This window comes from Accipiter gentilis, chromosome 8 (assembly GCF_929443795.1).
Source record: "Accipiter gentilis chromosome 8, bAccGen1.1, whole genome shotgun sequence".
Classification (NCBI taxonomy): domain Eukaryota; kingdom Metazoa; phylum Chordata; class Aves; order Accipitriformes; family Accipitridae; genus Astur; species Astur gentilis.
In genome coordinates, this window is record NC_064887.1 from 2,263,128 (window position 1) to 2,274,390 (window position 11,263).

Genomic DNA, 11,263 nt, shown 5'->3' on the forward strand with positions numbered 1-11,263 from the left:
TCCCCGCAGAGGAGCCGTGCGGCGTGAAGGAGCTCGAGGTCCCCAGGTGAAAGGAGCCAGGTAAACATGAAGCATAAATGACCTTATCATTAACAACTTACACAGCATAAATGACCTTATTATTAACCACTTACACGGGCTTCTTTTGCCTCTTCTGCACTAATGCCAAAACCAGGCCAAGTCCCTGCAAAACTCCAATAAACCATATTAAAAATTAAGTCCTCCTCTGATGTTTGGAGGGGCACCTTAAAAGAGACCTAAAAGTGCCCCAGAGGAGCTCAGCATCAGGCATATTTACCAACACCATCAGCTCCAGGCAAACCCCACCAGTAACAAAGTGGCTACAGGACTGTTTCCAGCAGCATCGCATTTATTAATTTATTTGCCGACAGCAAAATACTCGGGGAAGATGGTTTTTGATCACGCTGCTCCCAGCAATAGTGAATCCAAAAAAAAAATAGCTCCTCCAGAAGCGCAGGGCTGGGTCTGCGTCCATCCACTGACTGCCCCGAGCCTCGTCCCAGAGAGCGGGGTCAGATCTTTAGGGATAATTTTGATACAGAGTTCTTCATACTGTCTCATAATACCCAAGTTTATTTTCATTTTCAGCTGATACAAAAGCCATCAGAAAAACTCATCCAGGCTCATGTTTTAGGCATGAGGTTGTTCTTGAAGCTGATGCTGCCTGGAACGGGAGCGGGGCACAGGGTACAGCCCCTTCACCCGCACCCGCCGGGCAATACCGGTGATGCTGGGCGGTATTTTAAGGGACGCACAAAAGAACCAAATGCCCACTGACACGCACACATGCGTGTAAAAGCCTGACACCCATTTATTATTAATGGGCTCTAATAACAAGGTGCATCTTTAATGCTTTCTATAGATCCAGTTCTAGAAAACCAATATATTTGTGGGGCTGTATGAAATCCTCCAGGCACCCAAACCGGCAGCTGCAGCTGGGTGATGAAGGCAAGCTGCAGAACCTGCCCGCAGCATCACCGCGGCTCCCGTCCTCCTCAGCTCAACCCATCCCAAAACCTCCCTGCAAGATTATTTCCACACATCCTACGCATGATGACATTAATCTCAAGTTGATGTTTTAAATTCCCTGCAACACGTAGGTGGAGATTTTTGAGAGACTTTTTTTTTCTCAATAACTCTCCTAAAAAAACAACAAAAAACCCACAGCAACAAAAAAAGCCATAGAAAAAAAAGTCATAATTTAAATGCAAAGAAAGATATGACAAAGTCAGGGGTGCTTTTCCGAGGCTGGGATGGGTAAGGAATGACTCCCAGATAATACAGGCTGCAAAGTACGATTTTCCAGTCCTGGTACCTCACTGCTTTCAAACAATATTATCATTGTCAGCACTAATCCAGTGTAAATAGGGAGGTGGTAGGGAATTCCCCCTTCCCACCTCCGCCGAGAAGCCCACTGATAGGCAGGGGAGAAGGTGGGGATCGGAGGGCAGGGGAGGAGATCCCAAAGGGCAGCCCCAAAATCCCATGCCTCTGGCCCCCAGGAAAGCACATGCACCCTGGGCGATCACATACGAAATTAAAACATACCTAAAACTAAACTGAAAATGAAAATCAATCGTTCTGTGAGGCCGTAAGTGCAAAAAACCCCAGTAGCTGTAACCACTACAAGCCTTACTCCTCTTTCATTCGCACAGATAAAGCAACAAAACCTTCAAAAGCCCCCAGAAACATCAGCCTGCAACTGAACTTCTATTAAAAACAAATAGCCGAGGCTATTCAATAGCTGGCAGGGCAAACAGGGCTACGCTTTGTACTACTGATTGCACATGAACAACCCACGCTGCTAACGAACAAACTGCGCGGCAGCCAGGTGTTCGCCTTTCTCCTACTGAACCTGTAGAAACTCAAATATACCATCCTAAAATTAAAAAAAAAATATAAATTGGGCTAGCACAGAAAATGGGAATGCTACCACATGTGAGCTTTGCTCACACCCCTGTCGACATTCCAAAGGCAGATGGATCTTTAGTGAAAGTCTCCAACTAGAGCAGGTTTTGGGTATCCAAGTAGTTTAAGGTCACTGGTTTGGGGAGGAGATCAGCCTTCCCCTCCTTTCCACTTTTCCCTCCACGTTTCTCCCTCTCGGATCCCGGTGATGGGTCAGGATCGCTGGCACAAGCGCCAGGTAAATCACATTTTATACCACCTACAGCTTCACAGCCTCAACACCGGTGTTTAGGGAAGAATGTTTCCACACACAACCATGTTTTTCCACCTTAACTGCTTAAGACCCCGTGGTGGAGTTTCAGGAAGAATAGACATCTGATTTAACCTGTAATTTTTTTTCTAAAGTGTCTTTAAAATTTGAATAAGGCCAATGAATCATGCAGAAAGTTTCTGCCTTGGCAGAGAAACCCAAATCGCTGTGTTTGGGCACCCGTTCGAGATGCCCAAGGGCACACTTTAAACTGGGGCTCACTCCAGGGAGGCATTTCGCAGACCTGCATCACATGCAGTTGTTGAGTTTTGCCATATTTTCTATCCTTTCTACCCCAAAACCAAACCCTCTTTGGGTTTTTTGGGTTTCATTTCAGCTGCTACATCCCGTTGATCATTTCAGGCACGAGGCAAACGTCAGGTTTTGCTGCCTCGCTCCTATTTTGGTTTAAATACTCCGCGCCGCCACTTCAGCCTCCACGTTGGCACCATAGGGGTTTTAACTGGCAAATACCACCAGCCCCAATCCAAAGCATTTCCCAAATTCCCAGGGTTTGGGTGGGGCCTTTCGTCTGGTTGTTGTTGGTTTTGAGCTAGAGCCATTTACCCCTTCCCTCCCTTAGCACGAAGAAACACACTGCCAGTGGACTAGAGCTGGAAAAACCCAAACCAGCTCAGGGGGAAGGGTTTGAACGCCTGCAAAAAAGGGATTTTCCCCCCTCCCAATAGACTAGAGGTTGCCACTGCAACCTTTTCAGCTGAGCAAATTCAATCCGTGTTGACGGGGATGCTCTTCGGGTCCAGTTTTGCCAGCCCAGCTCCAACCCGGCGTGCGTGAGAAGTTGCTGGGAGCACCAGGACACAGCATGGGAACACGTCACCGTCCCCGAGCAGCTCTGGGCTGGACACGCCGACCGCATCCCCAGCTTTTGAACCCACAAAACCAAGAGCTAAAGAGCTCCTTGATGTTTCCATTGCAAACGCTTTGCTTCCCAAGCCCCCCTTTTCACATGTGCGTCACCCTCAGCAGCTCAAAAACCTCAGTGTTCCCCGTGCGGGCAGCACCAGCCCTCCAAACATCCCAAAAACCTTTATCCATGTCTTTGGATTTGAGAAGTGGTGAAATATCCCCAGCCCTGTGCCCACCCCGGGCTACGAGTGGAGCCAAGCCACTGGCTCAGGCACAGCATCGCCCTGCGCTGTGCCGGGCATGACAGAAAGGTCAAGAAATCTTCTCTTGCATGCATGAAAAAACGGTTTCCTCACCAGTGTCAGGCCTGTCGGTCAGGCAGCAGGTTCCAGCAGGTCTGAAAAAAATCCCCCTTGCATCTCAGAGGACACGGCTGGAGATGCTCCTGCAAGCCAAAGCCCTAAGCCTCTGCAAGCCCAAGCTCAGTCCTGGGTTACTGCTCAAACAACGTATTGGAAAATACAGGTCCTAATTTAGCATATGCCATCCGTGCCTGAATTTACGTTAATTGCCTCAAACCTGCTATTGGCTTTCTCAAATAAAACCAAATGTTTCTACCAGGTCATTTCCTTGCCGAGTCACACAGCCAACACTAAGCACGTTTAAATACACCATTTACTGAAACCAGACCATCTAAAACATGATAAAGCCAGTTTCCTCGCCTAATCAAGAAAAAGGCTTTTTTATGTGCCATCAGATGCCTCTGGTCCCAGTACTACCTGTTCAGCATGATGAAAACATAAGGCCTGGAGACAACCATTCCTAAAAGGTGGTGCAAGAAAGTTTTTGCCATTTTCGGCGTGACCAGTCATCCGTGGAAGTTCCCAGAATGACCAAACTCCCCAGAAACAGGTGCAAAAAAGCCCAGAGAAGAGAGTTACAGAGAAATTCCCACTCTGAGAAAGCTTCTCCCCAGCAAACGTCTGGTTTGAGCTCTGGAGAAACGCAGGTACTGTCTCCTGCGGAAGAAGAAATTACCTTCTCCAACGTAACCATGGCTGCTCTCATTAGCCGCATGGTTGTCTAATCATTCTGAAGATCACAGAGCTTCTGGTTTGAGTGACATGTTGCAGCAGTGATTTCAAAACTTAATTAAGCCGTATAAAATACCTTCAGTACAGCGGAGATGCAACAGATGGATTATTAAGAAAAGACCAACTTGTTTTTGTGCACGGATGTTTACCTTCACGACATGCCCAGAGCATTTCTGAGTACCAGTGAGTTATTTCCCCAGTCGAAGGGAACATCCGAATACCTCTCGTATCTACAGCCGCACGCACAGAGACCTTTCCAGCACGCGGTGGGACCTTTCCAGCAGTGGCTTGGGTCCCACATCTAGTGCTGACACCCAATACAGCTTCGCTGCAGGTTATTTTGGTCCATTCGAAGCTGGGAGGGTGATTTACTCCCCATCGCCAGCTTTCCACCGGTTTGAGGGAGGCCAAGCACAGCAAACCCATCCCCAGCACAGATGGAGGTGGAGGACCATCCTCTTCTGGTGGTTGAGACACCCTGTGGCACGTGTTCAGTTCTCCTCCCAGCAAGGACTGGCTTCTTGAGACAACGTCCACGCTTAATTTCTTTAGGTATCGTTGTGATTTTTTAAGCATACGGTCAAAAATAAGCACTTTTTCTCCCCGTTTACCAGGAGGAACAAACTAGTACCAATCGCACATCCTGCATCATTTCCAAGAAGCCAAATTCTCTTGTTTCCAAAGAAGAGGATCCAAAACCGTCAACCAAGCCAGGTCCATCCTGCCGGCCACAGGTGATGCTCCGCACCCCGGGGGTGCTGGGGCTGCCCGTGGGCACCGGCGCAGCCCGGCTCCTCCCCGAGCTCCACCCTCAGCTTCCAGCAGTGTCCAACATTTTGGCAAGACAAGCGATTTAAATAATTATCATCATAATAAAAACCCTTTAAACATGTTTAGTGCAGGGCACTAGAGGCGTTTTGTGTGGGTTTAAAAGTTTCAGATCAAATTAAGCTAAGCACATTCAAAAGCATTCTTATATTAAAATAAAGCAGCTCAGCAAGGTATCAGTGTTTTGGTAGGATCCTGGTCACAAAAGTTTCACTCTTCCACAAATAGAGCCAGTTTCCAACTGTTTAAAAATTCATCAAAAGCAGTAATCGTTTCTTTTTCTAGTTTTCTCACTTCCATTCTAGGTTCCCATATGCATTAGCTAGCTGGGGAACATGCTAAGCAGTTTAATAACTCACAGATAATGGGGAAACTTTTTATGGCTACTATTCTTTTTTTTTTAAAAAAAATGCAAGACTGGTTAATGAAAGGCGATTCCACCTCCGCCAGAGCCCGACGAGCCGGCTGCCCCAGCCCCGGCCAACATCCCCAGTGCGGGGCAGGGGACCCTCTGCCAGCTCCTTGCCTGCACCCACCTGCCTCGGCCACGGTGGCCAAGGCTCCCGCACAGCAGCACACCATTGGCATTTCACAAGCAAGGCAAAAATCCTCCTGGATAAAAAAAAAAAACAACAAACAAAATCCAAAAACCCAGCCGCCTTCGCCCCAACCAGCTTCAGAATTGGTTAAATAACACAAACTGAGAATTACAGCAGGCCAACTTCAATTTATCGACATTAATTCCTCCACAAATGAATGCACTTTTGACAGAAACCGCATTGTTAATGACATCTTCCCTAAAATTACCTGTTCTTGCACAGGCTGCGTGCCTGGTTCCCAGCACGTCATGTATGTCAGCAAGGTGTGATGAGTTTGGTGTCACGGCCTAAAATCAAGATCTCTTTTGTCTGTGACTTTATCATCAATATTAGAGAAGACACTGAAGGCATTTCTCCATATCGAAGGAGAACGACACTCATTCCCTTAACCCCAAGGAATCAAAAAAAGAGCAAGCAGCCATTCCTCGGTGTTCACACATGGCCATTACAGCACCTGAATTTCCAAGGTTAGGCAAATATTTTAAGTCAATACCAGAAGTCTCGGTTACGTGGGGCCCGATGCCTTTCCAGGTTAATTTGGACAGGGTAACAGACCGTGATTTACAGGGACACACCGAGAGGCAGCCCAATTTCTGCCTGTCATCTCGGGGAAGGCCGGGCAGCTGCCTGGTTAACATGCCGGCAGCGCCGCGAGCCCGGCGCTGGATGCGGCTCCAGAAGGTGGGCCCTTCTGCCTCGGCCAGTGGGCCATAAAAAACAAAAAGAGAATATTTTGATCTTGTTGGCCCTGAAGTATCTATTCTGCTTAAAAAAAAAAAGAAATTAAAAAGTCTTCCTTTCCCTGCATCTTACTTCAGAAGGCATTTTTTAAAAAAATAAATAAATAGAGCTTTACATATGGCCGAGACAAACGACATAGGTTAAAATTTCTTTAATGCCCAGGGGCTTTTCCCACACACGATCAGACGCACAGTCTCCCAACATTCCCTGAAGTATCTTGTGCCCAGGGCCCGTATTTCATTCTTGTTTCCTTTTTTATTGCAATAAGCCTCAATCCAACACCCCCCCACACTCCTTCCCCAGAGCCTGCATCTCCAAACCAGTGTCACTACATGGCAAAAATTACCTTCGGTTCAAATATCCTTGTTTCCTACCAAAAAGATGCTCATCCACACATCTATACCGTAAAACCACAGAATCCCATCCATCATCACCAGGCTTCCCAGCCCCCGGTCTGTGCGTACAGATAACGCTTAAATTCATCCTCGGTGCATCACGGCAGGCTGAGAAAGTGGGTTTCCAAGCAGAGGATAAAATAATGCTTAAAGGACCGGGATGCCAACCAGCTCCCTCTCCCTGCCCAGGCTGCCGCCAGCCGGAGGAACCGGCGGCTCCGCCGGGTAACCGGGCGTTTGCATACCCTGAACTGCCTACACAGGGCTGGGGATGGAATTGCAAATAATCTGATGGGCTTGATATTATATCACCATCCGCCAGCTTGCCAGCTCGCCGGCAGTGGGCAGGGTGCTTCGGTTTGATTGGGATTAGGGGGAGGGGAGGATTTTATTTTTATTATTATTATTTATTATTTTTTTTAAAAAAGGAGAAGGATTCACACACGCAGGTTCAGCGCATCCTCCTTCCTCCACCATTGCTTTTAAAACTCTGGCGATCCCGAAAGACATGCTCAGATCATCACCTACCTTCCATCATGGTGGCAGAATTGCATTCCTCAATTTCCAAGGAGCCTGAAAAAATACAGGAGAATACGATCCCAGTTACCAGATGCTTAACGCGAGCCCTTCAATCGAACGCCTCCGATCCCGGCTTGCTTAGCTGCCAGAATAACAAGGGGGGGAAAAAAAAAAGCGCCGAGGCTAAGGGCAGGCCATGGATGCTGCTGTGCCTGTATCACCTCCAGGATCACCGGAGGATGCTGAGAGAAAGGGAGGACGAGCCGGGCTCAGCTCCGGCGCAGTCGGTCCCTCCCGCCCCACACCTCCTCACATGCGCGCTCGCTCCCGACACACCCCCCGGGGAGCACACCAACCTATTTCCCTTTTTTTTTTTTTTTTAAATTTTATTTTTCCTTCCCCCCCACCCCCGCCACTTTCACCAAAAGCATAACCCCTCTTCGTACCTCGTGACGCACTTCCCCTCCCTCTAATCCTATTGCAGCGGCTGGGGGAGCCAGATTAATTACCAGGCGCTGTCAGATTAGGAGCGTGCGGGGAGAACGGCTGGGAAGGGGGGGAAAAAAAAATAATAGTAATAAATCCAGGCTGGATAAGGCAGCGGAGCTCGCTCCGGTAGCGAGCTTCGGCGCGCTCGGGCGCACATCCACGGGCGCCAGGCCCTCCTCGCCTCTCCCGCAGCCATTCGAGAGAGAAATCCATCGGCCTGACGTCACACCGCCAGCAATTAGCCCCGAAAAGGATGATGCGGGAGAAATTTCTCCCCCACCGCCTCCCGAGAACGCCTGGGAATTAATTTTGCGTGAAAAGCGGCCGAAGCATCAAACAAAAGAGGCTGGGGAGAGAGGGGGGGGGTGCAAGAGCTGACCCTCAGCCTCTGCCGGGGACCCCCCCACCCGGGGACCCCCCCACCCGGGGATCCCCCCACCCGGGGACCCCCCCATCTCCCATCACCGCTGCCCTACGAGATGCCGCCCAAGCCAGATGCTACGAGCTTGTCCCGGCAAACCGCCGCGTCCCCCCATTTCTCTCTGTCGGCCACAGCATCCAGCCCCCCCCAACCTGCACAGAGCCTGGCCAGCCCCCGACGGGGTGTCTGACCCTCGCCGGCTTGGAAATTATTTCTCAGAGCTGCTACAAGGGCAGGGGGGAGTCCGGCTGGGAGGTGAGGGGCAATGCCAATGCGGGAGTTTCACGGGATGCTACTGGGATTACCCCAGTAAATACACACAAAATGCAAAATCAGTTCTGGCAAAATTGGCTTTAACCGGCTCCAAAAGTTCAGTTGTATTCTGTCTTTTGCTGGCAGGAAAGATGCTTTAAAAAAAAATCTCTTATGCTTGCACTGAAGTTCTCACGGCCATGCATGGGGACTACAGGAGCCACGTCCCTGGTGCGTTCGTCCAAACCAGCACCCATCGCTGCAAGGGACAGCCCCGTCCCGGGGTGGGGGGACACCCAGGCCAGGGGTGCACGTGGGTCTGTCCCCAAGGCCACCGCCGCAGCTCAGCCCCCGGCAAAAATGGGGATTATGACCATCAGCACCAACCTGCACGCGTGGAGGAGCTGCGTCCCCACCGGGCACGACGGCAGCGTTTTAAGCGCAACCAGCCCGTTTCGGGCAAATGCGGCTTTTTAGTGTGACCTTGTGTCTGGGATGGAAACTTAACTTCACCATCTTTAGGACCATCCCGGTCAGCCACACACATTTCTCAGAACTTGACCCTTCTCACAAGCAAGGAGAGCAATACCTGCAGCGTTTTTCCCATTAATAAAAATAATCCATTTTTTTCCCCCATTTAAAAAAAAAAACCATGAAAACATTTTTCCCATTAAAAAAACATCCAAAAGCCAAGCACCTCTGAGGGTTTGGATTCACCAGTGGGGGTGTGAGCTTCAACACCATAACAAAATCTCCAGCATCAAGAGTCCCCAGCCCCAAAGCATCCCCGGCCAGTAAGAAATGCCACCGTGCGCCCGGGCGGAGGGACGGGATTATTTAACAGATGGTTTCTTTAATCCTCGCAAGGAGCTCCTGCGACCTGCCTTAGCTGCCTGCACTTTCAGCACGGGCAGCAGGGTTGCAGGGAAGGGTGCCCAGCGCCTTCGGGAAATCCGTTTGTAATCCCGGGGCGAGCGCAACGCTCCCAACATTGCTCCTCCGCCCCCCCAGACCAGCCCCGAAACACCCCGAGGAACCAGGCTGGCACACGTGCCGCGACGCCCAGGTGGTGGGCACGCACCTTCCCTGTCCAAACCCCTCCTGGACACACCAAAATAAGTTATCCTCTGAAATTCAACGCGCCGTCGCGCAGCAGGGCACGGTGCTGCTGGAGCCATCCCGCATCCCAACGGCTCTGCTTCCAGACCCGGCAGCCCACCTCCCACAGCGCTTCTGATGCTCCTCGGCAGGGTTTATATTCCTTAAACGAGCGAGACGAGCTGTAATTTCCCCTGCAGCCCCCCCCTCCCAAGCTGGGCAATGGGTAGATAAGTTATCTTCACCAAATTCCTCCATTTCGGTGCCGAGTTACGGCAGCCTCCGCATTGCGCCGGCATATACCGTGTTGGCACAGGTGGGAAACTCACAGGTTATTGCCAACCACAGTGCCGCTCCGGCTTCGGTTGGCTCTGCGGGATGTCTCGACCTTACGAAATAATTCCTGCCGTGTGGCAAGACCGAAACTCATCTTTCCGAGGGCAAAATGAACCCCACGCTAACGACACCGCGAACCTGCTCCCTGCGCGGGCTCTTCCCAAAGCCGGGAGGCACAGGGAGAGCTGGCTCGTTGCTGGAGCACACCTGCCTCCCCGGGCACAGCAAGTTCCTCTTATTTCAAGGTAAAAATCGGTATTTTCGGTTTTTCAAACCGTTTCCAGCCACGCTAGTTGACACATGGACATTTCTCAGGAAAAGTGCTGGAAATCTCAGGCAGCTCCTGAAGGATACGCGTTAGGAGGCTGCAAGTAAACATCAACAGACGAAGTCAACGGCTTTAAGAGGAAAAAAAAAGGCAGAAAATGAGTCACTGGAGTGCATTACTCATATCCGAGCAAAGTCATGCTTTAGGTACATGTGACAGGCGCCGCGGGAGCGGAGGACCCTGGCTCGTCCCCCGGCCGGGGACACGGTGGCCCCAGGGCAGGCGAGGAGCTTGGGGTGCAGCGCGGATGGGGATTTGCTAAATAAAGCCCAAATCCGCCAGCCTCATCTCCGCGCGGGATCTGGCCCTGGCAAATCCCCCGGCATTAACGGCAGTAACGGGCAGCCGGTGGATTGTTTACATCTCCACATACGTGGCTCCACAACCCTTTCGCTAAACCGTAATTAAACCTTTACTAAAAATAAGCTCATCCTTTATCAGCTCCTGGTGGAAGCCCAGCAGATGAGGCCAGACCCCCGGCAGCCTCCTTACCCGTAGCTCCCATCACCACGCAGCGCTGGGAATTTCTCCCCATCACCTGCAAAACAGACTTTCCAACAAAGTTCAACCCTTTGCCTCTTCCCCTACAAAATTAATTTCTTCCGTGCGGGGTGCTGGAGGTCGGTGGGCGTTTGCTGGAGGTTATAAATCCCGGGATGCAGGAACCTCACTGCGAACGTGGAAGTTTGTGCTTTGCTGGAGGTCAGCTAAAGACAAACCCAAACCCATGCACGGTCTCTGATAAAGCGACACATTTACGAAATTCCTTGCTCAAAAGGCTTCTCCCTACCAGCCCCCAGCTCATCCCTACCTGCCCATCACGGGGAGCTCATTGCCACCGCCCCGGGTGGGAGCGCCGGGGACCGTGGGCTGGAAGGCGGAGAGGAGCAGCGCCCGTCCGCATCCCCGGGCACGGGGCCCCTTTCAGGACGCAGCTGCTCTTCGCTCCACAATAAAGCCCGTTACCTTCTGCTCTATTAATCCCGGGGTTTCCCACGCACAAAGAACCGCCGAGCGCTTTCCATCTCAGCGAGCCGCTCCGAGGAAAGACGCG

General features: G+C 50.9%; 1 protein-coding gene across 22 annotated transcripts in view; it reads right to left on the reverse strand.

Moving 5' to 3' along the window:
- SGIP1 (SH3GL interacting endocytic adaptor 1) overlaps positions 1-11,036 on the reverse strand; it is a 62,576-nt gene extending 51,540 nt beyond the window's left edge. For 3 of the 22 annotated variants that reach the window (XR_007506909.1, XR_007506908.1, XR_007506907.1), the window contains exons 1-2: positions 6,718-7,257; positions 4,353-5,917 (exon numbers count right to left, since the gene is read on the reverse strand). Coding sequence is in view for 18 of the 22 variants with exons in the window: in XM_049807510.1 (XP_049663467.1) it covers positions 4,353-4,779 (427 nt within the window). In the remaining 4 variants the exon portion in view is untranslated. Of the gene's footprint in view, positions 1-4,352; positions 5,918-6,717; positions 7,263-7,294; positions 7,340-7,506; positions 7,655-7,731; positions 7,961-9,528; positions 9,654-11,020 lie in introns of those variants that run through there. The other 19 variants (XM_049807504.1, XM_049807503.1, XM_049807510.1 and 16 more) reach the window with 16 other exon arrangements.
- Between the last annotated feature and the right edge of the window lie 227 nt (positions 11,037-11,263).